The sequence below is a fragment of the Trematosphaeria pertusa genome, assembly GCF_010094035.1.
Source record: "Trematosphaeria pertusa strain CBS 122368 unplaced genomic scaffold BU26scaffold_6, whole genome shotgun sequence".
NCBI classification, from domain to species: Eukaryota; Fungi; Ascomycota; class Dothideomycetes; order Pleosporales; family Trematosphaeriaceae; genus Trematosphaeria; species Trematosphaeria pertusa.
The window spans coordinates 950,653-975,167 of NW_022987217.1; the positions used below are offsets into that span (position 1 = coordinate 950,653).

At 55.9% G+C, this 24,515-nt stretch overlaps 11 protein-coding genes across 11 annotated transcripts; 3 read left to right on the plus strand and 8 right to left on the minus strand.

The window, feature by feature from the left end:
- Positions 1–942: 942 nt before the first annotated feature.
- Positions 943–1,863, plus strand: BU26DRAFT_518414 (uncharacterized protein). Its single transcript, XM_033828805.1, has 2 exons — positions 943–1,419; positions 1,465–1,863. Exons 1-2 carry the CDS (start codon positions 1,226–1,228, stop codon positions 1,649–1,651), a joined length of 381 nt encoding a protein of 126 aa, XP_033684902.1. The 5' UTR covers positions 943–1,225; the 3' UTR covers positions 1,652–1,863.
- Positions 1,864–1,904: 41 nt separating this feature from the next.
- BU26DRAFT_292091 (uncharacterized protein) lies at positions 1,905–3,077 on the minus strand. Its single transcript, XM_033821654.1, has one exon. The coding sequence runs from the start codon at positions 3,040–3,042 to the stop codon at positions 2,053–2,055; it is 990 nt and encodes a 329-aa protein (XP_033684903.1). The 5' UTR covers positions 3,043–3,077; the 3' UTR covers positions 1,905–2,052.
- A 2,572-nt stretch (positions 3,078–5,649) lies between these two features.
- BU26DRAFT_593553 (uncharacterized protein) lies at positions 5,650–7,068 on the minus strand (the record flags this gene model as incomplete). Its single annotated transcript, XM_033834874.1, has 3 exons — positions 5,650–6,344; positions 6,530–6,582; positions 6,674–7,068. 3 exons carry the CDS (start codon positions 7,066–7,068, stop codon positions 5,650–5,652), a joined length of 1,143 nt encoding a protein of 380 aa, XP_033684904.1.
- Positions 7,069–9,236: 2,168 nt separating this feature from the next.
- Positions 9,237–11,983, minus strand: BU26DRAFT_482673 (uncharacterized protein). The gene is made up of 3 exons (XM_033825779.1): positions 11,808–11,983; positions 11,548–11,750; positions 9,237–11,494 (listed from the first exon to the last, which is right to left on the minus strand). The coding sequence occupies exons 1-3, from the start codon at positions 11,905–11,907 to the stop codon at positions 9,731–9,733; spliced, it is 2,067 nt and encodes a 688-aa protein (XP_033684905.1). The 5' UTR covers positions 11,908–11,983; the 3' UTR covers positions 9,237–9,730.
- Positions 11,984–12,258: 275 nt separating this feature from the next.
- Positions 12,259–13,611, minus strand: BU26DRAFT_292248 (Metallo-hydrolase/oxidoreductase). Its single transcript, XM_033821657.1, has one exon. It carries the CDS (start codon positions 13,464–13,466, stop codon positions 12,465–12,467), a length of 1,002 nt encoding a protein of 333 aa, XP_033684906.1. The 5' UTR covers positions 13,467–13,611; the 3' UTR covers positions 12,259–12,464.
- Positions 13,612–13,751: 140 nt separating this feature from the next.
- BU26DRAFT_425467 (GroES-like protein) lies at positions 13,752–14,888 on the plus strand (the record flags this gene model as incomplete). The annotated part of the gene is made up of 1 exon (XM_033823627.1): positions 13,752–14,888. A coding segment is annotated over one exon (1,137 nt), but the record flags the coding sequence as incomplete, so codon positions are not given.
- Positions 14,889–14,926: 38 nt separating this feature from the next.
- BU26DRAFT_292256 (uncharacterized protein) lies at positions 14,927–17,786 on the minus strand. The gene is made up of 3 exons (XM_033821658.1): positions 17,505–17,786; positions 17,400–17,454; positions 14,927–17,354 (listed from the first exon to the last, which is right to left on the minus strand). Exons 1-3 carry the CDS (start codon positions 17,620–17,622, stop codon positions 14,966–14,968), a joined length of 2,562 nt encoding a protein of 853 aa, XP_033684908.1. The 5' UTR covers positions 17,623–17,786; the 3' UTR covers positions 14,927–14,965.
- A 338-nt stretch (positions 17,787–18,124) lies between these two features.
- Positions 18,125–18,906, minus strand: BU26DRAFT_593570 (CMD-domain-containing protein; the record flags this gene model as incomplete). Its single annotated transcript, XM_033834875.1, has 1 exon — positions 18,125–18,906. The coding sequence occupies exon 1, from the start codon at positions 18,575–18,577 to the stop codon at positions 18,125–18,127; it is 453 nt and encodes a 150-aa protein (XP_033684909.1). The 5' UTR covers positions 18,578–18,906.
- An 8-nt stretch (positions 18,907–18,914) lies between these two features.
- On the minus strand, positions 18,915–20,024 carry BU26DRAFT_518418 (3-hydroxyisobutyrate dehydrogenase). Its single transcript, XM_033828806.1, has one exon. The coding sequence runs from the start codon at positions 19,672–19,674 to the stop codon at positions 18,928–18,930; it is 747 nt and encodes a 248-aa protein (XP_033684910.1). The 5' UTR covers positions 19,675–20,024; the 3' UTR covers positions 18,915–18,927.
- Positions 20,025–20,389: 365 nt separating this feature from the next.
- BU26DRAFT_530472 (Metallo-hydrolase/oxidoreductase) lies at positions 20,390–22,841 on the plus strand (the record flags this gene model as incomplete). Its single annotated transcript, XM_033830966.1, has 4 exons — positions 20,390–20,764; positions 20,835–21,439; positions 21,931–22,516; positions 22,632–22,841. 4 exons carry the CDS (start codon positions 20,390–20,392, stop codon positions 22,839–22,841), a joined length of 1,776 nt encoding a protein of 591 aa, XP_033684911.1.
- Positions 22,842–22,996: 155 nt separating this feature from the next.
- BU26DRAFT_482688 (3-hydroxyisobutyrate dehydrogenase-like protein) lies at positions 22,997–24,499 on the minus strand. The gene is made up of 2 exons (XM_033825780.1): positions 24,170–24,499; positions 22,997–24,112 (listed from the first exon to the last, which is right to left on the minus strand). The coding sequence occupies exons 1-2, from the start codon at positions 24,201–24,203 to the stop codon at positions 23,163–23,165; spliced, it is 984 nt and encodes a 327-aa protein (XP_033684912.1). The 5' UTR covers positions 24,204–24,499; the 3' UTR covers positions 22,997–23,162.
- Between the last annotated feature and the right edge of the window lie 16 nt (positions 24,500–24,515).

Consider the following 24,515-nt stretch of genomic DNA (forward strand, 5'->3'; position numbering starts at 1 on the left):
GGGCGGTCATTCGGACAGTCGACAACCCGCAGCTTACAGGTGGCGGAGTTATGGCGATAGCCGGTAGGTTCGTGGACGTAGTAGACGTAGATTTCCTCCCTTAATTCTCGCGGGATGCTCAGGCAGGCAGCCTTTTATCCCCGCGCCTCGCAGGGCCTTGCCAAGGCTCCGCCACAACCATCGCACCCAGAACCATGGGCGTGCGGCATTCCGGCCATTTGCACACTCTGCAAGGGCGGCCAGCGCTGAAGAAGGAAAACGTGATTGATTGATTTCTCTCGTTTTAAGTCACCAACCTATAGAGGTTATGCTGACTACGCCTACGCACAAAAGGGCTCAAAAGACGCCAAAATTAAGAGAAGGGAACAGGGTAGCACAGAACCACGGGCAGGTGGCATAAGTCGACAGACTGCGATAGCGTTAGCCACTGGGCTGTATTGGATTCGAAGGCGGAGTACGCACAAAGAACGGTTCGGGCGCGGATGACGAGGGCGTAGCCCACCACGGCGCTACTGCAAGGTGGTTAGCGAGTACTGCAAGCGGGGGATTATAGTACACTACCCACCGAACCATGGCACGAAGCTGCCAACGAAAAAGGAGCCCCAGAAAGCTCCTCAACAACGACGATGGTCTGCGGGCCCATTTGTTAGCGCCGCCATGCATCGTGGTGGGGGTGGTGGCGGCGAAGGAGCGGATCGGGCCCGCGATGACTCACCATCGAAAAGGGCGCAAACAACACCAGCAAAAGGGCTGCCATCCTCGTTAATCAGCAAAGTGACCCACAGAGCACACTCACCAGTGAAGGCGGACAGCCATGAACGCTGCGCGCGAGGCCCCTGTTCTGCTTAGCACATTGTCTATGAGCGGCGACAGAGATACTGACACAGGTATAAAACGGAGTCTCTTGCCTGCTGCGACACCAATTAGCATACGTAACCGTAGGAGGTATTGCCCTCACCGCTCCCAGTCCACCACATCTTGCACAATATTCGATCGAGCAGCTCACACTACACACGAACGATGGCACCTCCTGCAGTCATTAGTGCAACGCCCGGAAAACATACAAACAACAACCCCCGTGGGAACTTACCGATTCTCCTCTCCGTCGAAGGACCGGCGAACTCTTTCTATCAGACCTTCACACGGTTAGATGTTTTGCCCACGTGCATATCATAGAGCTGGGGAGCCACTTACAACACGGAACTCCCAGGCGAGCTTACGGGGTATGGACGCAGCCATATTCAATAAGCTCTGCAACAGGAGGCCAGGGGGAGCTGGCAAGGATTGCAAGCCTAGCTCCATCAAGCACGACACCACAAGGGCATTGCCTAGACAGTGGTCAGTGATGCCCGGCAGTTCGTGGAGGTGGAGACATACAGTTCCTCAAGTGGCACCTCGAGATCCTGGAGGAGCGAGCCAGTATGGATGCCCCTCCGTTCCAAAGCATCAACTAACGCCTGCGAGGGATCAGCAGTTAATGCTAGGAGGGCCCAGAGCACTCACAAAGCAGAGAAGAGAAACACTCCAAGCGACACCAACTACATCCTTAAACAGAAAGAGTTCGTCAAAGGTCTGCTTCGGAAAACGCAGAAGGACAAGAGCTACAACACCAAGGAGAAGAAGGCCATTGAGGGCATCAGCGAGTGGCTAAGTGGAGAGTATGTCAGCGACTTCCTCGTCAGATGTCGGATTACTTACAAAGAGGACTGGATCCAAGACCTCTTGGATCTGGAGAGGAGGTAGAGCACTAGGAACTTATCATGATTAGCTTCTCACTAATCTAAGGGGGCAAGACCAGTCCTGTAGCTAGACGTACACAACGGCAGACTGTAGCGAGTAAGTCACCACAACACTAACCACGAGCTCAGACTCACCAAGTTAGGTAGCAATACACTGTTAACTCATGCCTATACATCATGTGCAAAGACTCTATATGTAAGACACTACGGATCTGCGTCGAAGATCCGAGCGAGGTACTCCCTGATCCAGTCGAATCGGCGAAGAGGAAGGTTGCGAAGCGCCCACGTTGTCGTAATGCGGACTACCGTCATGTTAGCAGGGAGGAACGTGGGGCTCCGATAAGGGTTGGGTAGACGAACCATCGCGAGTAAGCCACAAGCGCATGTCGGAATGGCCAGTCTTGGCTAGGAGATCACGGCGAGGGAGTTCTAAGCGAGGACATTCAAGGAGGCAGTGCCGCACAGTTTGTTGGGGCGCGCCACATTCGCAATGGGGTGTCTCGGCCAGCTGTCCGTCTATTAGCCGCAGCCCAGCTCGTCTCGGCGTGAAGCTTACCTTGCACCTATGCATGAAATCCTTGAGGGCGATCTGCTCCGTCTTCATCTGGATGAGTATGATGCTCTGGGGCCGACTCAGCTGATCGTGGGTGCGCAGATTGTGCATGCCCCAGTCTCCGTACAGAGACGTGCGGCTTTTGCCTTGCTGCAACTTCTCCGCAGCGTATGCGCGCCACCCGTCCTCGCTTGCTTCAGTCGCCAGAGCTCTTGTATACTCGCGAATGGCGACGTTGCGCTTGCGAAAGTCGTGGCGGTCCTCGCCAAGCCCCCACCAATCGCAGGCCGCCTTGATCAACCCCCAGTCTTCGCGCAATAGCTCCGACGGGTCTACAACCCGCTGGAGGCGCTGCCGCTCGCTCGAGTGGATGCGGACTGTGCACACCACACGGGCGCGGTCGCAGATGTCGTTCAGAATGCGGCAGAGTCCGTGATAGTTCGGGGTATCGACAAACTTGGCCTTAGTAGCAGTGGCCCTTCTTTCCAGGTAGAGGAGGGCGCTCTCCGTGACAACTTCTTTCTGTAGTTCTTCAATTGAGGTTGGCCGATATGCGCCGGCGAGCACACGGAGACACCGGTTTTGGGCCTTCGTGAGCTTGTTTCTGAGCGACCCCTGCAACGCCGTCCGCCCAGTCGTTCGATACCAAATGGAGCATCTGTAAGCCATAGTGGCCCGCACGACGGAGTTGTACAGTTGCCGACCGAACTTCAGCTTTGGGCCGGAGGACGGTCGGAAGATTTTCGCCATAGCTCTTTCCAGCGTGAAGACTTTGGCTACGACCTATGCGCTTTTAGTTGTGGATCCTGTGCAACATTGCGACTGCCTGACCTGATTCACATGTGCTTTCCATTTGAGCTCCTTGTCGAGCACCACTCCCAGCACCTTCTGTTCGTTAACGAGAGCGGTCTGCTTGTTGAGGCCGTCAATGCGGGGAACCACCGACGTTTGTTGCAAGATAGATCGCTTGCGTCGACGATTGAAGTGAATGATCTTGAACTTGCTCGGTTCGAATTTTGCGTCGAAGCTTCGGGCCCACTGCTGGCATTTGTCGTACGCTTTCTCTAGGAGTCTACAGTTCATCCGGAAAGAGTTGGACACCACTATTACATAGGTGTCATCGTGGTACGCTACGGCGTATCTCGAGTTGGGCGACAAGGTACTTGTGTCCGGATTGGTCAGCAAGTCGAGGAGGGCTGCGGAGTAAAGAAGGAAGAGGATGGGAGACAAAGGACTGCCTTGGGGGATGCCCCTCTTGACCAGAAATGGCGCTGTTTCATGGCCGGGGATGCGGAGACGCGTCTCGCGCTGAGACAGCCAGGATTCGATCAGCTCAACAAGCCAGTCCTGCCATAGCTGTAGTCAGCAGCGCTCTTTGATATGGAGGGGAAGCACCTGGCTTACCGGAATGCCTTTGTTTCGGAGAACCATGAGGAGCTTGCGATGGTTCACCGAGGGATACGCGGCATTGATGTCTTAGAATCGCGTGCGAGTGAGTAAGAGTACTTGAAAGGAAACGCAGAAATAGGTAGCGCAAGTACGTACCAAGACCCATTAGACTCACAGCCTTGCTCTGCTTCCAAGCCATCTGAACAATATTCGTAATATATGTCAACGCTGTCTCGGTGGACTTTCCGCTGAAGCCCATCTGCGTCTCTGGGAGCAGCTGATGCTTGCAAATGAGTTGTGCGAGGCGCTGGGAAATGATGGAGTCCAGCATCTTCCCCATGCAGCAGAGTAATGAAATGGGTCTCCAGTTCTTCGGTAGGCTGTAAGGAGCTGGGCCCCATTCACCGCTGGCAAGCTTCTCCCTCGTCTTTCCGGGCTTGCGTAATGCGATGGTTATGGAGAGTCTGAAGGCCTCCGGGTAGTATCTAAGTTCCATACAGGCGTTGAAGATGTTTCCGAAAGGCTCCATGAGGATGTCTTTGCACAACTTCAGACACTCGTTTGGCGGGTCCTCATCCATGGTGGCCTTATTCCGCTTTAATCGGCGAAAAATGCGGTCCAACTCCCGGCGCTTGACTCTGTTGAGGGAGAAGTGTTGGTGGTCTGCGGGAGGGAGGTCGACTTCGAGTGGCCCGGTCACAGCAACAGGCTCGCGGAACAACGTTTCTCTAAGGCATTGAGCTTTGCCCGGCTCGTCCGTGATAGTGACACCGTTGTACACCTGCGGTGGCATGTGTGCCTGCGGCCTAGGTTCGTCAAGCTTCTTAGTGTAGCGGAAGGAATGGTAGAGATTGGAAATAGTTGCATCTGCAAACCGCGACTCCGCCAGTCGCCGCCTCTCGTTGCGCAAAAGTCGCCGTGCTTCTGCCCTTAAACGCCTGTACTCGTCCTTGTTCTCCTGAGTAGGGCGTCGGCGCATTTGACTCCTGGCTTTCCTAGCCGCTCTGTGGGCTTGTTTGACCGCGGGTGTGAAGGCGGGATTGGCTCTCCGGGTTGGTTGCTTAGCTAGCGGTACGAGACCCGTGGCCTCCTTGAGGACTTGCAGTATCTTCTTAATGTAATCGTCCACAGCTTTCTTGGACTTCAGGATTGGGTGGCCCATTCGCGCCAATGCGCCTGTGATATAAGCTTTCACCATCTCCTCGTCGGCCTCCTCCCACCTCCTCCTCCTCCTCTTGACCATTTCGTACGCGACGCTAAGATCGACGGATATCCGAATTGGATAGTGATCGGAGCCGTGCATGAGATCCTCTCTTATTTGACTCCACACGCAGCGAGACGAGACGTTCTTGGTAGCAAAGGTTAAGTCGATAGTGCCCCACACTGGCGATCCTGGTGTCTTCTCCCATGTCATGATCCCCGGTGGGGTAAGGAGATCGACTGTGCCCTCTAGGGCGTTGAATAGCATCTCCGCCGCAGGCTCAGTGCTATCGGCAGCCCTTATTCCTCCCCACCATATGTGGTGGAGGTTGAAGTCGCCTACGAGGATATGGTGCTCGGCTGAACCTTGCAGAAGGTCCACAATGTTAGTAATGTCGATTCTTTTCTCCCAATTGTACAGATTGTGTACTGCGACAGATCCGATGCTGGTTTGGATGGTGACGGAGATGATGTAGTTGCTGTGGATGGTGACCTCCCAATCCTCGAGGCGGAGCCTGTTGGAAATGTAGAAGCAAACCATAGGAAGAGCCTCTCCCGTTTCGTGAGTTTCGAAAGCGTCTCGGTCGCACATCAAGTGATAGCTAGCTTTGTGACTGAGGCTTGAATACGTATCGCTAGATATCTCCTGAAGAGCGATAACGTCAACGCCCAGCCTCACAGCCCAGTCTACCAAGTCGAATTGTGCGCTCCAGGACTTGCGCACGTTTAACTGCAGTATATTCAACGGCTGCGGGTTTGTTACAGGAGTCATTGGGATGGAGTGAAGGTGAACTCGACAAGCTCTGGTAGACTAGGTTGCGTGGACGGGGCACCGGATGCATAACTATCGGTACGAGGTCTCTTCGATGCGCTCCCCGGTCGGTCTGATGTTCGTGTCGTCCTCTGCGTCCCTTGTGCTGCGGATTGGCGGCCTGGATGACGGTGTGATTGTAACAGCTCGCCAGGAATATGGGACAGGGCTGTCAGAAATGGTCGCTTTGCTGGAGTATATGATACGGTCGAATTGATTGTTGGTCCAGCAAGCTGAGTTCCGCTGCGCAAAGTCATCTGCCCAGTGTTATCGGCGGAGTCCACGGACATTGCTGTCTCCCGCATTGCAGACGATCGTGCGAGCTCTGTCGACAAGCTGTGCTGCTGATTGGTGCTCGGTAAGGAAATAGAAGGCGTTGTCGCCAATGTGGATCCAGAGACGTCGGTAGTTCTGTCGAAGAGGTTCGCGACTCCCACGAGATCTGTCGAGCGGCTCCTTGCTCGTGGATTGCCCCCTAACCGCCGGGTGGTAAAGGCACGGGGACCAGCCCGTCCATTCGTACGGCCTCGAGTTGCGCTGTGCGAGTGCCCACCACCGGCATCGAAAGCGTGCTGGGGGGTCCCACTTGTGCTGTCGTTAAGGGATACTGGTTGCGGAGGCTGGCGGGGTCGATTGGCAGACTCAATATGTGCTCGACTAGCGTCAGTACGGGCTGGCTGGCGTGGCGGGTGCTAGCTCTGTCGAGTGCCGGTACCGGCGGACGGTGTGCACGCTAGCTAACTACCAGCGTGTACACTAGAGTGCGGCAGCGTCTAGCAGGTTTGGGCAGGCGGAATCGATGCTACAGAGACTCGCTCACTAGCTACATAAGCATACAAGGGAGAAGGGCGGTCTTGCTAATAACCACGGTTGGAGGATAGAGGGCTGGCCTGCCCAGCTCCATTAGAAGGCGCCTAGTTCTAGGGATGCTGCGCATTAACGCGTCTCTTTAGTCGCCTAGTTCGACATCAAACTCTTTACCAAGTCCCGTCACCATTAGTGTAAGTAAGAGGCAGCCAGTAGGGCCCAGAGAGAGACTTAACATAGCAGTCGTGTTTATGCTTCGCCAAGGCTTCACTTCGACACTTGTTAAAGGCCCAGGTGGGATGGTCGCCGCCGCAGTTAGGGCAGCGGGCACCCGTTCTCCCGTCACCATTGACAAGGTACGGGCAATGGTCCTTGCGGTGATCCCCACGTGCGCAGAACCAGCAGTGCGGCTCCTGTAAGCACCCATGCTCCTTATGCCCGGGCTTACCACACTTCTGGCAAAGATATGGATCGAAACTGCTGTCCCAGGGCTGAGCTGCGTAGGCTCGTCCTTCCAAGAAGAAATAGGGCTCTGAGTCGAACTTGGCAGCATCCTCCAAGGACGCCATTTCCAGGCGGAGAGTTTGATGCTTGTTGAACGCATGCAAAATGGTCACGCCGTTCTCGCGCCCCCATTCCGGCAACTTTAGGCTCGTCCCAGCGTTTACCTTGTAGGGGCAGGCCACCCGGACGGTGTAATTGCGAGGTGTCCGCTGTACTTTACATTCTACGTCAAAATCGAGTACGGAGGGTATATGGTCAGAGACTTTCTCCAGCTTGTATAGGTCTTGCTGCGTTATAACCTAGAGCCAGAGGGTCTCACCTCCTTCATCCAGGGTGATTCGGTTTGGTAGATTGTAGGGATGCCCATGGTTTTGCAGGGTCTCCAATAGGCGCTTCCAGGGCCGCTCTTGCTCAATGAGGCGTGTCTCCTAAGCCTTACTTAGCCTTACGCAAAGGCAAACTAGCTTTAGAGAAGAACGAGAGCGAGGGAGTTCCGCTAGAAAAGTCTTAAGCGTTTTCTTTAACTGTTTCTGCACGACCTGCCTTACCGTTCTAGCTAGAACTCCTTTAACAGCTTGCTAGACTATCTTCACAATAAGCGGCCGGAGATTCTTAGAGATGAGGTTCAAGAGCTATGGTGTTTCTGTGCGCACTTGCTTCGCCAGCTTCTTATAATTAATATGCACACGTTGTGCCATGGTTAAAATTTAGCGAAGGAGGCAGCGTACGAGATAGCGTACAAGCGAGTACGGACGCTATATCTCGTCAGCCACACCGCCCAAGGAGAGAAATATCGCCAAGGAATCTAACAGCCTCAGCAGGGCACGTACATACTTTGGAAATATGCAGTTAAGCTTGACGTGGTGAAAACGCCCCTCTGGTGAGATACCTCCAGGGTACAGTTTAGATGCGATGCTCGATCGGAGGAAGAAGGTAAGTGACAGGCTCGGCAACGGCTGAATGTCCGTGGGAAGCCGAAATAAGGCAACAGAGAACGGGGGCCGCGGGACAATAACAGGAGCATATACGAGTAGGGAGGAGCCACAATGCTGTGTAGATGCGAATGATATGGGGGAGGTAGTGATGGGGGCTTGGTATGCTTGAGGAAACGTTTGGCGTTAATGGATCCAAAAGCGAAGGGGATATACCATCCATTCCAAGCCGGACATAAAGACCTTTAAAAGGGAGCACCTGGATATGGTAACACTATTGGAGCTTAGAGGCTTCAAGGCCTGGACGTCGTATAGCATATTGAAATGTAACGCCGGCGCTCCTCCGCTCCGGATTGACGGCCCTTAGACAGTCTAGAAGCGGATAGTAGCGGACACTAAACGCTGTGGAGAGCTTGGAACTGTGCTGCTGTAGCGTATGCACTAACTTGGCAAGTCCTGCCGGTTGAAGCCCACGCTTGGGCGGTCGCGGCCGAAGAAGCAAACAATGAGAAAGACGGCAGTCGCATCGGAGAGCCACGTCGAGCATATCTTGGGAGCCTAGAAGCTCCTCAGCTGTGGATCAAGTGTGGTCGCGAGATACCGCTGGTTATCGCTTGGAGGCAATCCCCTGAGGCGGGGAGGTTTTCCAGCAGGTTGATCGAATGATGGGTGTTTTCTATCCTGGCTACTGTAGCCTATCGCCGCCATTTTCAAAGTCTAGATGCTGTCAGCCGTCGTAGAGGCGAAGCCATCACATGCATAGGTTATTGACTAACACTTGAATACTTGGCTAAAGGGACGAATTGCTCCGTAGCTTGAGTCCAGGCGTGTCTTGGTGCGGCGAGAGCGTGCACTGGCACTCATCCCGATGATAGGGCCAGTTGTGAGAGGGCCCGCTCGCCGCGAGTGCAAGCAATGCCTCGGTCCTTTCTATTTGGGTAGTGGATAGAAGTGTGACTCTATTTCTGGAGCCTGGAAGCGCTTGTTCTGCGCGCTGCTCCCAAGCCCAACAATCCGTCGTCTGCGGAGCGAGATCGGATGCTGGCAGATCGAGTGATTGATGTAGGACAACTGACCTTCAAAACGGGGAGGGACTTGGCTGTAGTATGATCGTTATGGTGTGGTCAGACGCGTCGTCGTACCGGGGAGGGGTGGCGTGCCGCGAGCGCACGGCCGAGCGCACTTCTCCCGCATCCAAGGATTCCAACGGTCAATGGCTGCGTCACACCAAGGCGTTCGAAAAGATCCAAATTGACCTTGACATAGCGCTCATGGAGAAGCAGTATCACGAAGAAGACGGTGTTACGCTCCGGCGACGGATCATGTCCCTGCAGACAAGGACGCAATATCGAAATCCATAGACACCTCAAGCTTTTCTGGCATGTTGTACAACCGCCTACCCAGACGCGTACTAAAAAGGCCAGCGGCTAGGACAATGTACGGAGAAGTGCCCGGCCTTGGGGGCCTACACCGGTTTTGGCCATACAGGCTTTGATGCCATTCATCAATACCAAGTTCTAGCAGTAGTCAAAATGAGGCTGAAGAAGTCGCCATGCGACACTGAGGGCTCGGTTTTCCAGCCCATGCAAAAGACGGTTGCGGGGCGTTCAGAACTCCGACTATCGGATACATAAACGTGAATCACAGATAGACTGTGCTACAGGGAGCCCGGGCTCCGCTCCAACGCATTCCAAATGCTTCCCCCGCGTGCTATGTGGCTTCATCTCGCTTTCTCGTACTGACGAGACTCGTCACCATTCACGTGGTACCACTTGTTGCGACTCTTACTCCAAGTCTAGTAATCATCGGCCGTCGGCTGCTCTTCAGTTAGTGGATCCACGAAGCTCGCCTGTGATTCTGCGACGTCATCAAACGACACAAGCGCCTGACCTTGATCTTGCTGGCTGTCTTCTGGGTAGTGACACCTTGCAAGTCCATCGTCGATATCTTGGGGTACGTAGTCGTTGGTCTCGAAAGGTTCCTGCTGATGAGGAGTAAGGCTCGACTGGGTAATGTATGAATCTTCATGATCATTGTTGTCGAAGCTCGATGTGAAGCCAGTTGTTGTGAAGCTTGTCGGTTCTGCGGCAGAGTGAAGGGATGCAAGCTCCTGACTTTGGTCTTGCTGGCCGGCGTCGGGGTAGATGCCTTGTGATGCCGTCCCATACGATGCCCTATACGGCTGACTTGGTCCCTTATCGTGTGTTTGCCTGCCGCTATTTCTACGCGACGGCTTGCGCCTCTTGCTAGCGCTGGATCCGGAATCATCGGATGGCGGTTGACGGGTCTTCGCTTGTTCTGCAGCCTTCTTCCTGCTTTCTTCAAGGATGATATCCAATGCATCCTTGATCTGCTTCAGGCGTTTGTCCTTTCCCCAATCGAGAATGTTTCGAACCTTTTTGCGGAAGTCTTTGAAATGTTCTGGGCTTGATAGGAGGAAAGCATCCACCCGCTGGAGGTAATAGTTTAAGCCATCCTCCTTCCACGATATATATAACTGGGCGGTATTGTTGTCTACAGCAACGCAGTAGGATAAGTTGTCGATATGTTGCACACTGGGATGCTTTGGTAGCGAGGTATTTAGCTGGTGGACAGCGTTGAGGCAGGCTGATGAAGCGCCCGCACACTGATTTGTGGCAACCCAGAGGTCGCCTCGAGTACCTCCGGCAGCTTTGAATTCGATGGCGAAGAACGGAAACCGAAGGCCTTGTGACGTTGCCGCCGGATAGTGTGGTATTTGTGGATGGATTGTAGTTTGAGCCAGGAGCTGTGGTTGCGTAAACGCCGCATTAGGGTTTCCAGAATACCCATACAACTTGTCTGGTTTGGGTTGAGTAACTTTGTACGGACTTATGGGGTTGGTAGGAACGAGATGCTGCGACATGAGAGCACTGGAGCTACTCATCAAACCTGTACTAGGACCATAAGCCGGGTCGGTTTTGGGGTTAGGAAATATGGTATCATTAAGGAAGACCGCCACGTCATCCTCATCGCATCCCTCTGCGAGAGCGTCCAGCTGGTCCACAACCCGGTCCATTTCTCCGGCCGACAGCCCTGGGGAGTCCCGGTCGGCGCGTAGTGCCTCCATGCGGCTGGCCACGACGTCTGGCAATGGGGCAGCAGACGGTCGAATGTAAATATCGTTGAGTGCCAAGTTGTTCTGGCGGTACATTCGATGTCGGACACCAGACGATGGACTAGAACTGCCCGATGCCCCGGTAGCAGAGAACTGACTGTGATTATCCGCTGTACTGGGTCGACGTGACCGCGACCCGGTAGAAGCCGGCGTTGGCGGCACCGCAAACCCATCGGCGTCCCGTGTGTGACCCATCTCCGGCGCCGATCTCGTGAGATGTCTAATGGGGTCGCCGCCTGAATGGTACAGGTGGCTGACTGACCGGCAATATTTCTCGCCTGACCCGACTGACTCGAGCCACTCGGAAACAAAGGTGTGGACGGATGCGGGACCGGGATCGGGACGAATGGGATCGACAAAGTCTTTGAGGAACGAGGCGTATGGACGCTTGGGAGGGTTCGGCTTTGGCTGCTGGAGAGCGGCCTGTATGGGATGCCTCGTTAGCTGTGAACTTCTGTGGGCGACCGATGTCATACCTCGTCCGCTGGCTCTGCTCTTTCGTCCTGAACTGCAGGCCGTTGTGTATCCGCCCGTGTCAACCGGGCTCTCTTCGCGGGCGCTGGATCGCTCTCAGTTGTCGTATCGAGGTGCCTCTTCCGAGCCGGTGCGGGCGGGGCGTCTCCGGAGAGACCTTCGCTCTCTGAATACTGCTCTGGATGCTTCGGTGGAAGCTCTATGCCTGGTAAGTGATCAGTTTACATGCCCTACCGGTCTCTAGAAACATCGGCATCCATACCTGCAGTGTTGTTTGCAACAGCGCCCAGCAGCGTTTCTTGCAAGTCCTCGGATAGTTTCACACGACAGCAGCGCCTCCATTTATAAACTCGGCTGTTCATGGCGAAGGACGTGCCAACGTGCGCAGGGGGGGATGAAATCAGCGCTCGCTGGCCGACAGAAAGGTCTGCTGCAAGCCGCAAGGTCGTTCGTCTTGTCACAAGCAGTCGCAAGGAGTTGTTTCGGTCGGGCTGATTTTGACTTGGCGGCACGTACAGTCAGCAGAGCGTGGGGCCGGCTAACGATTGGTCCTCGTGCTCCGAAAAGGCGTGCGGGGTTGTCGCCGAGCTTTGGCCCCTTACGAATGTTCTGAGCGCTGACACCCAATCGAATCTGCCGCCGCCGTCTTTGCGGCAACAAAATGGCACCGCTGTCAGTAGTAAAATTTGCAAAGTCTAGATATGAAGGAATGTCGGCTAAGCAGAAGAAAAGATAAGAGGCAAGCAGAACATTGAATTTGCATAACGGCGTACATTACAACAAGTTCAGCAAGTCTAGATATGATTAATTTTGCGAAGATGAGGAAAGCTTCTTTCTGATAGGATGAGGTGACCGTCGAGCTTGTCGTATCTGTACGCCGCTCCCCTGCGCCAAGCCCACAATCCCTATCCTTTACTACCTACAGCACGCCCGGCCAAAACCTCGCAGAATTCCTCCCTCGCCACACCCCATCATGCGCCACCACCACCTCGACCTCGACCTCCCCATCCCCCTCCTCCCTCACACTCCCTTGCTTCAGCAGCCTCGCTATCCTCTTCACCGTCTGCGCCGCTGTATCCGTGTCCGCATGCACGCTTCGCAACCCGCCTCTGCCGTCATCGTACATCGCAATGCCCTTTTCGCCGGACAGGATGCGCGGGTCGTGGCAGCAGTCGCCGCCGAGGTAGACCCATTTCCCCGGCGCCGTGCGTGCGAGGATGTTGACGTGTCCTGGAAGGTGGCCGGGCGCATCGATGACGTACAGACTGCCGTCGGCGTAGAAGTCGATGGCGGCGGGGAAGCCGGCGAGCGGGGACCAGGTGTGGGAGGTTTGTTTTGAGAAAGCCTTGGGGTGGTCTTCTTCTCGCGCGGGCGGTAATTCTTTTGTTCTGTGCTTAGGTAGTTCGTCGGGGTTGAATATTTCAGCAGGGTATAGGGGGCCTCCACCGTTGGCTAGAAGATGCATGGTCCCGCTTCCGACGACGAATTCAGCGTTTGAGAAGTCGCTCGGCGTGCCCACATGATCCCAATGCACATGGCTCAGCACCACGGTGTCAATTTCTTCAGGCCCTAGTCCACCTTTTCTCAAACTCTCGGCTACGTCGGGACTCACAATTGTCGGTTGGCGCTGCGAGATGTGGTGTTGCTGCGCGTCGCGGTAGCTGGTGAAATCTCGCTTGAGGCCGAGGTCGAAGACCAGTTTATGCGGTTTGGAGGCGGAGGAAGAGGAAGAGGATGCGGAAGCATGTTGGATGAGAAATGATAAAGAGGGAACTGTAGCGCGCTTTTCGGGATCTGCGTCTGTGACGAAGAGCTTTTCGGGGAGGGTGAGTTGGCCGCCTTCAAGGGCAGAGATGGAGACGTATGTTTGGTTGGGCGAAGCCGCTGGGAGGGTGATGGGTTCTGGGTACGAGGACGACATGGTTGGACGGAAGAGTTAAAGGTGGAAGGATGGCTTGCGTGTTGATGAAGTGAGGTTGCGAAACGGTTGATGTGATTCGTTGGAGAAGCGTGTTGGGGAACATGGCATTCTGGAAGAGCATAGCCCCACCTCAGGCGACTGTACCCCGCTGCGGGGTCTGCGTCGCCCGGCTTTCATCCGTACCGCTTGAACGAAGCTCCGAGATATGTCGCGCGTCTGATGTCCTAGATCTGCGAAACAAACGCGCATAACTCACTTCGAAGGCTACCGTCTCATATCGCACCGACCACCATGGCGGCCAACCTTCCCAAGACGATGCGAGGCCAGTTCCTCGAGGCCTTCAAGAAGCCATATACTTTGCGCACCGTGCCGTTACCGAAACCAACCACCCCAAACGACATCCTTATCAAAGTCGATGCTGCATCCTATTGCCACACCGATGCCGTCCTCGCCGATGGACAAATGCCCGGATTTCCGAACTCATTCCCACACGTTGGCTGCCACGAGTTCGCTGGAACAGTAATCTCACTCTCCGATTCTCCAAGCTCAGCGGCTAGCGCGTTCAAGGCTGGCGACCGCGTCGGTGTTCCTGGTCGGGCGTTTCATGCTTGTGGGAATTGTTTTGAATGCCAGGGCTCGAAGGATCCAGTAAGCCAGGACGACAAGGGTTATTCGGTGTATTGCACTGATGCGGAGAATAATGGGATCAGTAGAGACGGAGGGTTCTCGGAGTATGCGATTGTGGATGCGCATCAGCTGGCACCCATTCCGGAGTCCATGACGGCAGTGGAGACGGCGCCGCTCATGTGTGCGGGCATCACTATCTACGCCGCGCTTAAGAGGTGCCAGCTACAGCCCGGCGATCGAGTGGGTATCATGGGCGCTGGCGGTGGGCTCGGACATTTAGGACTGCAATACGCCGCTAAGATGGGGTATAAAGTCCTAGGCGTGGACGCCGCCGATGGACCGCTGAAGCTTGCGAAGAACTTGAACACGGGAGCGAGGATGGTGGATGCGAGGTCGGAGAAGGCAGCTGATATTGTACAACAGCTCGGCGCTGAGGACGGAAAGAAAGACACGGACGAGATGGGCCTTGATGCTGTTATCATTTTGCCTGAGAGTCAGGCGGCTTTCGACTACGGGATGACGCTGCTGAAGAGACATGGAAAATGCGTGGTCGTATCATTCCCGGAGAAAGGGTTCCATATCTCGGCGAGAGACGTGGTGTTTCGGGATATCTCGATCATTGGGAGCCTTGTTGGCAGCAACAGGATGTTGAGGGAGATGCTGAACTTCTCCGCCGAGCACAACGTTCGAGCGATCGCCAAGTCGTACCCGCTGGCAAAACTGAACGAGCTTGTGGAGGATTACCACAAGGGCGGCGGAGGAAAGCTAGTCGTAGATATGTCGCTTGCAGACTAGTCAATACATTTCCATAGGCGTATTGACATGACTTTTGCTTGATGTAGATATATCGAAAACCAACGTCAAGCCGAATCTTAACCTGCCTCTAGCATGTCCGCATAGAGATTCAAAGCACTGCCGATAACATCCACGATCGCCCACGTCTGCGCGCCTTTGAAGATAGTCGCCCACACTCTTAGGACGCCGGCGCTCAGATGTTTCGTGTAAGCCGGCGAGTCCTCAGAAATGTCCGGTGGTAGTGCGAACTCGGTCTCGTCAAGCATGCTCTTGACGATGGCCGCTATCCTTCGCTCGTCCTCGGTGATAGGTGGTTCTGGACTGTGGGTCGAAAGCGCTTCAAGCCACTTACTCATAAGGTAGGCGCATTCCAGCGTGCATAGCGAATGCTGGATCGACCATATGAAAGACTGCGTCTTAGCAACAAGCCTGTATCCAATCTTGACGGGAATGCTGAGCGCATGAGCTGAGTGCAGGACTGCTCTAGTAATCTTGGCGGACCGCTTAATAGCGGGCCCGGCGCGGAAGGCGTTCGCAATGAGAATCGGGTCCCGTGTATCCAAAGCCCGGCCTGCGGTATCCACGTAAAGGCGTATGTATGCTAAGCGCAGTAGCGCTGTAGAGTTGAAAGCTACTGGGCCATTGGGACTCATAGGATCAAGTGATGATTCCGGATTGTGCTTCCAACCAACCTGCCAGTTCCTCAATGCATTCTCAAGCGATGTGACATCCTCCTGGCTGAGATCTCCCGGCCCGTCAAAGCGACACCGCGCGACCTGCCGAACGAAGAAGATGTGCTGAATCAGGGCGTGGATCAGGGCATAATTGCCAGCACTCGAGTTCCATTCAGTAATGTCTCGCCCATTCTTCGAGAACAGTCGTTGAAGGGCATCCTGGAACTGGATCTCTGGTGGACTCTTCTTCCTTGCTTCTTTCCATGCTGCCTCGGTTGATGCTTTGAACTCCGCGGCACTGCAAGGCAGCGTGAGCTTGACTTCCGACGTCAAAATGAAGGGCGGGATGTTGTAGACAATACAGTGAAGGTTGGAGAAGCCGTAAACGATAAACTTGGTTCTTTTGATGGTCTCCCGTCGAACCCAGTCTCTCCATGAAAGCTCTTCCCTCAGGGCCTCATTCTGAAGTCCGTCATCTCTAATGAGGGTGGCAAGTATACTCTGTATGCCGAGCGCTTCGCGGAGGATTTCCTTGTGCTTTGCCCATGTACATAGGGCCATGAGCAAGAGCAGGGCTTGCGCGGTCTGCATCAGGTCCTCGCCAACAGCGGAGACATCGGATCCAGAAGGCAATCCAAGCGGACCAACAGTCGACGAGGTGCGTGCTGGACTACGTGTCACTGACGCACCGTCTGCGTCGTGGGACGAAGACCGATCGGATTCGGCGCGACGATGCACTTCCACGAGGCGCGCATCTCTTCGCCGTATGCGATAGGTAGCTATTGCGCGACTCGCATTGAAGAGCTCTACCCCCTTCTCTCCTTCGAAGGTGTACTGGGCGCCGACGGCTGCGATGGCAAGGATGAGCTCAATCGAGCAGGTGTCGATGGACATGGTCGGAATATGCAAGAAGGGCATGTGTTCATGGAAGCCGTTGATGTATGCAGCAATGTATCTGCACAGAGCCAGTCGCGTTGGCAACCTGAAGTCGCTTGGAAGCACCGTGGAGAAGTCATGAAGCTTGTCGGCGATCTTTTGTCGATCGTCCATGGACACATCGGCAAACGACCGGCGGATGGTGGCGTTTTCTTGCTGCGTGAGATCGTCTGGCTGCAACGAGGGCAGTCTGGACCCGAATCGTGAGAAGGAGTGAGGTTCATCCCCGTGCGCTTGACTATGACCAAGGCCTGCAGCTGGAGTTCCCGGCGGAGGTAGGAAATCGTGGCCATAGCTGAATGACTCCGGGGAAAAGAAAGGCATGGGCTGCTCTGTATTGATCAGAGAAGAGAAGTGGTAGGAGCTCAGCGGCTCGTTGTCGAGGAAGGCTGCCAGACTGTCGAGCGACTCTCCCAGACTCGGGCCATGTATCTGCATAGTCGCAGCGGGTACAGCGGGCTGATGTTCTACCGTGTTGGATATGGGGTCCTCTTGCAAGTGGATTTCGTGATGAGGCGTGGGTGCGCCATTGGGCATGGCTCCATGCATGGCCTGATACTCTGCGGCGTAGGAGAGCGCCGCGAGCGAGAACTCGTCATTCTGGCCTACCATTGGGGGTCCAACAGGAGGCGGGTGAGGATGTTGAGGCGGATGCATGTCCATGTTCATTGGCGCGGGGGTCGACATCATGCTGGGAATCTCGGGCACCGGCCGCCCGGCATCAAAGCTGGTGCGCATGCGCTTGTGTGGTCTGGTATCGGGAGGCAGCGCATAGCTGTTTTCGGTAGCAGGCTGATGGTTCTTCCCGTTGTGGTCCTTGTGGTGGGTCAGTCGTTCGTGACGGACAAGGAGGTCGCTATTGATGTCAGCGCACGTTTCGCTTAGGTCACGGCTCGCATACCTGCGCGTGAACGAGTAGTTGCACTCGGAGCAGCTGAAGGGCTTGACTCCGCTGTCTTATGGGGTGTCAGTATCCATCAGGGTGCTTGCGGCACGGGCGACTCACGAATGCGCTCATGGCGTTGCAGGTGCTCGAGACGGGCGAACATGCGCTGGCAGTGCTGGCATTGGAACCGCTTCTCCTTCTTGCCGGCCGGCGCTGGCTCTGCCGTGCTCGATTCCATTGGGCGGGCTGTAGCAGGTCAACGTGCTTGGACCATCATTGGCCAGGCGTAGCGTCTCAGCAGTTCGGAGAGGCCTCAGGGGAGAGCATCGCGTTTGGAGACAGGGCCAGAGGGTGTTTGATGGGGGTCGGGGATGAGGAGTGCGAAAAGTGCGGAGAGCGGGCGGGCGTCTGCGGAGATGCGCCGGAGCGTGACAGGTGGGGACGCCACCAACCGAAGCCGCGGCTTGGCCGGCGGACCGCAGCTCCTGCGTCATCACTCAAGATTCAGGACAAAGGGCGAGCAACTGCGATGCATTGTGACTTCAGAGGTCGTCTTGAGATAGATTGATGGTGTTGAGGTTACACATCGGCTTGTGGGGCGCTCTTCCCAGGTTTGGCGGCCTCGCCTCTGCTCGCCTGCCGTGCCTTCATCTACGGCCCCGTCGCGCCTGCCAATCACGCCGCACCAAAACAACCGACACAGCCCTCTGTCCACCGCCGCCTCACGCTCTTCGCTCGGACTACGCTCGGTCGCTCCTGTTGCCCATCTCGCGCGCCATCTCGCCCTTCTCCGCCATGTCGTTGAGCACCTTCTCCGCCGTCTTCATGGCGTCGACGCCCGCCGGCACGCCGCAGTACGTCGTCGCGTGGATGATCGCCTCGCGGATCTCGAGCTCCGAGAGCCCGTTGTTGCGCGCGCCGCGGATGTGCACCGCGAGCTCGGGCGCGCGGTTGAGGGCCATGAGCATGCCGATGTTGAGCAGGCTGCGCTGCTGCTTTGTGAGGCCCGGCCGCGTCCACGCGTAGCCCCAGCACCACTCCGTCACCAGCTCTTGTCCCGCCCGCGCGAACTCCGACGAGCCATTGTCGAGCGCGCGGTCAACATATTCGTTCCCCACAACGCTGCGTCGCATCTTCAGACCCTCCTCAAAGAGCTGCTTGTGGAGCTCGTCGTACTTCGGATCGCTGGACATGGCGGCGCGCTGATTGGTGGATAAACTCGGTCGGGCTAGAGGATCGTATAGCACTGTCGGGGGGAACCAAGAGGCAGTGGAGGCTCAATTATTCAGGCGCGAGGGAGAAAGCTTGATGGAGATGTCTCTTTTGAAGATTTGGAATATGGAAGGCGTTGTCGTCGAAGAGCTCCCTCTGCTAGCCCTGCTGACCCTGCCCCTCCTTGTGGGCCTCCGGCTTCGGTGGTGCCGTCGAGTTGGGGTTGCCCCTCTTCCCCTCTTCTCCAACCCGCCCTCGCTGGTTGCATCATCGCAATTCACGGGCTAACACGAGCACAGATGAGGCGCCCCAAAGGGGAATTCTATCAATTCTATGGAGACCTTGCCTTGTCCATCCAATCCTCCTGGCCGCCCAGATACCGATACACCACCCGCGAGTCCAGGTCACGGCACCTCGGGTCTTTGCTTGCGCCGTCGTACGTAGCCAGCCCAACTTCGCCCAGCACATTCTTGCTCCCAACCCGCTTTGCCATATCCAGCGCCAGACCAAAGTCCTTGCGCATCAGCTGCACCTTGAAGCCCTCCTTGTAGCCTCCTGTCGACGGTGCCTCTGCGAACACATGCGGCACAGGGCAGAAGCGGTCACTGATTGTGTTCTGAGCCGTTCCGGCAGCGTACACCTTCGCCAGCGTCCGCGGGTCCAAGCCAGAGCGCATACCCATATCAAAGGCTTCCGAGCAGGCGATAGCGATCACGCCCGAGAGGTAGTTGTTCGAAAGCTTTGCCGCAAGACCGAGCGAAGGACCGCCGCACGGGATTATCTGCTTGCCCATCATGCTCATCAGATGTGTGAGGCGCTTGACGTTCGGATCGGATTCCGCGCAGCCCAGGAAGAATGCAATCGTGCCTTTGATCGCACCCACAACACCTCCACTGACTGGCGAGTCATAGAAGGAGGCCGTAGGAAAGTTCTGCGCGATATGATCCTTCACAGCCAGGCTCGTCGCCGTGTCTATCGTCGAGCAGTCGATGAGCAGCTTCTTCGCGACGTCGGTGCTACAGATGCCGCTTTCGGGGTCGAGGTAGACGGATCGAACGTGGGATCCCTCTGGCACCATTGTGATGACAGTTTCCTGGATTTATTTCAGCACCCTTCCGCCCCCTGTGATCACATGGCTTACCACCTGCTGCGCGACATCTTTCGCGCTCGAGCCCTTCAGCACTCTGTTCGGAAACTGCGCGCATAGATCATCCACCACCTTCTCTACCACATCGAAAACGTATATCCGAGACTCTGGCGGGAGCTTGTTCGCCAGATGCACCACCATCGGCTTGCCCATCGCCCCCAGGCCGATGAAGCCCAACGTCCTAAATTCGAATGATTCGCTCATCTTGCTTCTCTAGAAATAAAAAGGCTGCGTGCCAAATGTCTGCTCTCGCAGAAGGCACAGATGTGTAAATACAACGACGACAAGGACTGGCGTTCCGAGGACTGTTCGTCAGATCGGAAACGATTAAGCTTTCTCCCGAGTGCCGGAGGCGATTTTCCCCAATCCGGCCAGTTTCCACCCCACACTAGCCGTGGTGGGGTTGACGTAAACGCCTCCCCAAGCCATTGGTGTCCTGCGTTGAGGCGCGCTACCCCGACATGTGGGCGCTCAAGGCCACGAGGGTGCTCTGCTATTCATCCGTGCCAAGCACGGCACTGGGCGTTTCGCCATATCAGCCTCAAAGAAGTAAACACCATGTAAGCCTTCCTCTCGCTGCTGGCGCTATATACAGTCACGCTCCTTTCGATCTATGTTCTGAGCAGCCGCTCCTTGATTGCATACAATGTCGTCGGCTGTCTACGTGAGGCAGAGCGGACCACCTTCTCCGCCGCTCGAAAAAGCAACCGTCTCAGTCCATGCGCTTGATGCTGGTCACTTCTCTCTTCCAGAATATCAGTTTGTACACCCAGTATCCCGCGATGCACGGAAGACAGTCCCTTCGCTAGCGTTCCTCATTCAGCACCAAAACGTTCAGAATGGCAAGGTGACACGGATTGTCTTCGACTTGGGGTTGAGAAGAGATATCAGACGATATGCACCACCAATCCAGAAGCACGTGGAGACGCGACAGCCTATGAGTACGGATCCTGACGTCGTCAAGAGCCTAGCGAAAGGTGGCTTGACCCCGGACGACATTGACTACGTCCTATATTCGCATGTATGTTGAGAAGGTCCTTCACCCCCACTACAACTTCCACCGAAGCATTGTTGATCGGGTTCTCGTATAGGTACACTGGGATCACATCGGCGAACCACGGGACTTCCCTAATTCGACCTTCATGGTCGGGCATGGAGCACTTGCTCTTCTAGACGGGACATCTTCGTCGCTCCGCGGCGGCCACTCTTTCTTTGAACACGATCTCCTTCCGGAAGGACGCACAATCGAGCTATCAGACCCCTCAAACACCACAGTTAAGCGTCACTCGACAGACGTAGCCCGGAAATCAGGAACCATGAATCTCCAACAGGCATGGATGCCCTACAAGCACCTGCCCCAGACACTCGACCTTTTTGACGACGGATCCGTTCTTGTAGCGAACGCGCCTGGACATCTACCCGGGCACGTTAACATCCTCGCACAAGTCTCTGAAGACCATCAAGTATATCTCGCCGGCGATGCGTGCCACGACCGGAGACTCCTAACTGGAGAAAAAGAGATTGGAGAGTGGAACGATGCGGAGGGGCACGTATGTTGCATACATGCCGACCGGAAAGGGGCAGAGGCCACTATAGAACGAATAAGAGGGCTAGAAAAGAACGGGGTGGAAATCATTTTCGCGCACGACGTTGAGTGGGAGAATGTCCCTGCGAACAAGGCACGTTTCTTCGGCGCGTAGAAGGCCGGCAATGGGTAAGGGGTTTCGGAGTTGAATGATCTTGCACACTCTACAGCGTTGCGTTTGCATCCTTCAGCGTAGCAGCACCCATGACGGAACTGGGCCATGGTATCTCCGAAACATTGCTATCTATCGATAGATGGGTTGTCAGCCTGAAGCCTCGTGACCACAACCCCTCGATTCCAAAAAAACCAGAACCCCGCGGTGGCGAGCTATCGTTGGAGAAATGTGGGGCATCGCTTCCGCCAATCGGTTCCATCTCTCCAACACTCTGCACCTCACTCACGGGACCAGTCAACAGCGTTGCACAACATTGCGTTCACCGTACCATTCTTCACACGGACCCAATCCAATAGTAACACTAGACCTAATCCAGACAGCTTGCTCGAACCCCTCATTACTCTACGCTTCGCTGCTGCAAATCCAGCATGTCGTCGGCGTCGTCGCAGCACCCATTCCCTCAACCACCCGCATACTCCATCCTCAGCACACCGCCCGACATGACCCTCACACCCGAACAGCAATCCCTCAAAGAGCGCTTCGACGCCGAGCTCGGCGCCTCCGCCTTCGACGAACCATGGTCGCGCCTGCTCAAGCACTCGCCCGAAATGTTCGCCGCCTCGCTCCGCCTCACCGCCGTGCCGAAGCGGAAAGCCCATCTCAGCCCTAAAATCCAATCCCTGGTTAGCCTCTCCGTAGCGGCGGCGAGCACGCATCTCCACGTCCCGAACGTCCAGCGGTACACGAAGCAAGCGCTGGAGCGCGGCGCGAGCAAGCAGGAGATCGTGGAAGTGCTGTGTCTGACGAGCACGCTGGGGATTCACGCGTGTAACATCGGCGTGCCGCTGCTGTGTGAGGTGTTAAAGGAGGAAGGGAGGGCGCTGCCGACCGGGATGGACGGCATGAGCAAGGAGCAGTGGGACCTGAAGGAAGACTTTGAGAAGAAGAGGGGGTATTGGCATCCCTTCTGGGAGGACTTCCTGCGCTTGTCGCCAGAGTTCTTTGGCGCGTATGTGGAGTTTTCGAGTGTGCCGTGGACGAATGAGGGTGGGGGTGGGGTGCTGGAACCGAAGGTATGTGTGAGAATCGGTTTCCTTTTTTTTTCTTTAGCCTCTGCACTGAGGGGGAAGTGGAGGTATGAACGGATGTGATGTAACTGGTCTAAGGCTAACACATTGCACAATCTAGGTCAAGGAACTGATATACTGCGCTTTTGACTGCGCGGCCACACACCTTTACCAGCCAGGGCTTAAGCTGCATATGAAGAATGTGCTTAAGTATGGGGGTACGCCAGAAGAGATCATGGAGGTGTTGGAGTTGGCGACGTTGCTGAGTACTGCTACGATGGATGTTGGGCTGCCGGTGTTGGAGAAGGAGCTGGCGGCGCTGGGGCGGTAGATAAGGTAGAGATGTTAGATAGAAGATAGAATGTATAACGGTGTCTAGAGCATTCCGAAGTGGAGGGTTCAGGGTGATAGGATTTGTCTGCAACACCAGGACCCTGTTCGACAATAGCTTCGCACCGATGGCACAATGGGCGCGGCTAACGGCTAGATGAGCGGCACCTGGAACTGCCAGAGCGTGGAAAGTGGATGCAGACAACCTCCACGCATTGTTCTCTCAGTCCTGGTGGAGCTAGCCAGCGAATCAAAGTCCACACAAGAATAAATCAAGACTTTCAAAGCTCTACTATCCCACTCCACCGGCGCCCATCCACCCCTACTTCCGCTCACTCTCATTCAACCACTTATAAACCACCCTCGCATCCTTCCCCCGATACCTCTCATCCCCCGCCGCCTCCCTCAACGCCCCCAACGTCGGCCCATCCAGCACCGTCCGCGCCCCCACCATCTCCGCCAAATCCGCCCCCATCTGCAGCACCTTCGCACACAGCTCAATCCGAAACCCGCCCTCATACCCCCTGCTACTCGGCACATTCTCCTGGATCCCCGGCACGGGGTTCGACTTGCTCGTGACCCAGCACTGGCCGCCGCTCACATTAATTACGTCCGTCAGCAGGCGCAAATCAAGCCCCATTTTCGCCCCGATGTTCAGCGCCTCGCTAGCCGCTAAAGAGGTTATGGCAGACAGGTAGTTGTTGATGACCTTGAACGCGGTGCCGGCGCCCACGCCACCGCACAGGAAAATCGCGTCGCGCTTGCCCATGTGCGCGAGGTACGACTTCACGGTGTCGAACGCGTCCGCTCTGTCGGCGCCGACCATGAACGTCAGCGAGCCGTCCTGCGCGCCCATCGGCCCGCCGGACACCGGCGCGTCGACGAACGTCAGCCGCTGCGCGACAGGCGAGGCTTGTGCCGCCCGCGCGACCTCCAGGATCGTCGCCGTCTCGATGGTGCCGCACTCGATTACGAGCTTCTCCTGCTCAGAATTTTCCGTCAGCGCCTTCGCGGCGCCCGCGAGGATGCCGGTCGCGGGGTCGAGGTAGACTTTCTTCACGGCGGCGGCGTCGGGCAGCATCGTGATGACGGTGTTGGCCTGCTGGATGGCTTCGAAGCCGCTGCTGATTGTAGGGACTGGGCCGAGGGTTCGGCAGTCCCATTGGAAGCGGCGCAGGGCGGCGGGGTCGACGTCGCAGATTAGGAGCGTGTGGGTTCTGGGTAGGGCTTTGCGCAGGTTGAGCGCCATGGGGTAGCCCATTACGCCGAGGCCTGGGGAGGGTTAGATGAGTGTTTGGTGGTGGGTGGTGTGCTGGGGGAGGGGAGTACCGATGAAGGCTACGGTTTGTTCTGGGGGGGCCATTGTTGAGGGGGGTTTGCTGGGAGGGTTTGCTTGCTGGTTCGGATTTTCTGGTGTTTGGAGTTTTTACTAGAGGGCGTACGGCGTGGGTGTGCTTGGCTAAGGCTGCTCTGCGCAGGTAGTTCTGATGATTGTGCGTCGAGTTACCTAGCTCCCGTTACGACGTCGTTCCGGTACTCCAACTACAAGCGCAGTTCCGAGACCGCGGGAAGCGTTCCGAGGAATTTGGAGCTGCAAAAAAAAGAAAGAACTGCTTTGGAGAATGACACGGGCTTGAATCATGGAAGCCTTGGTGTTTCGACTCCCCCATGTCAT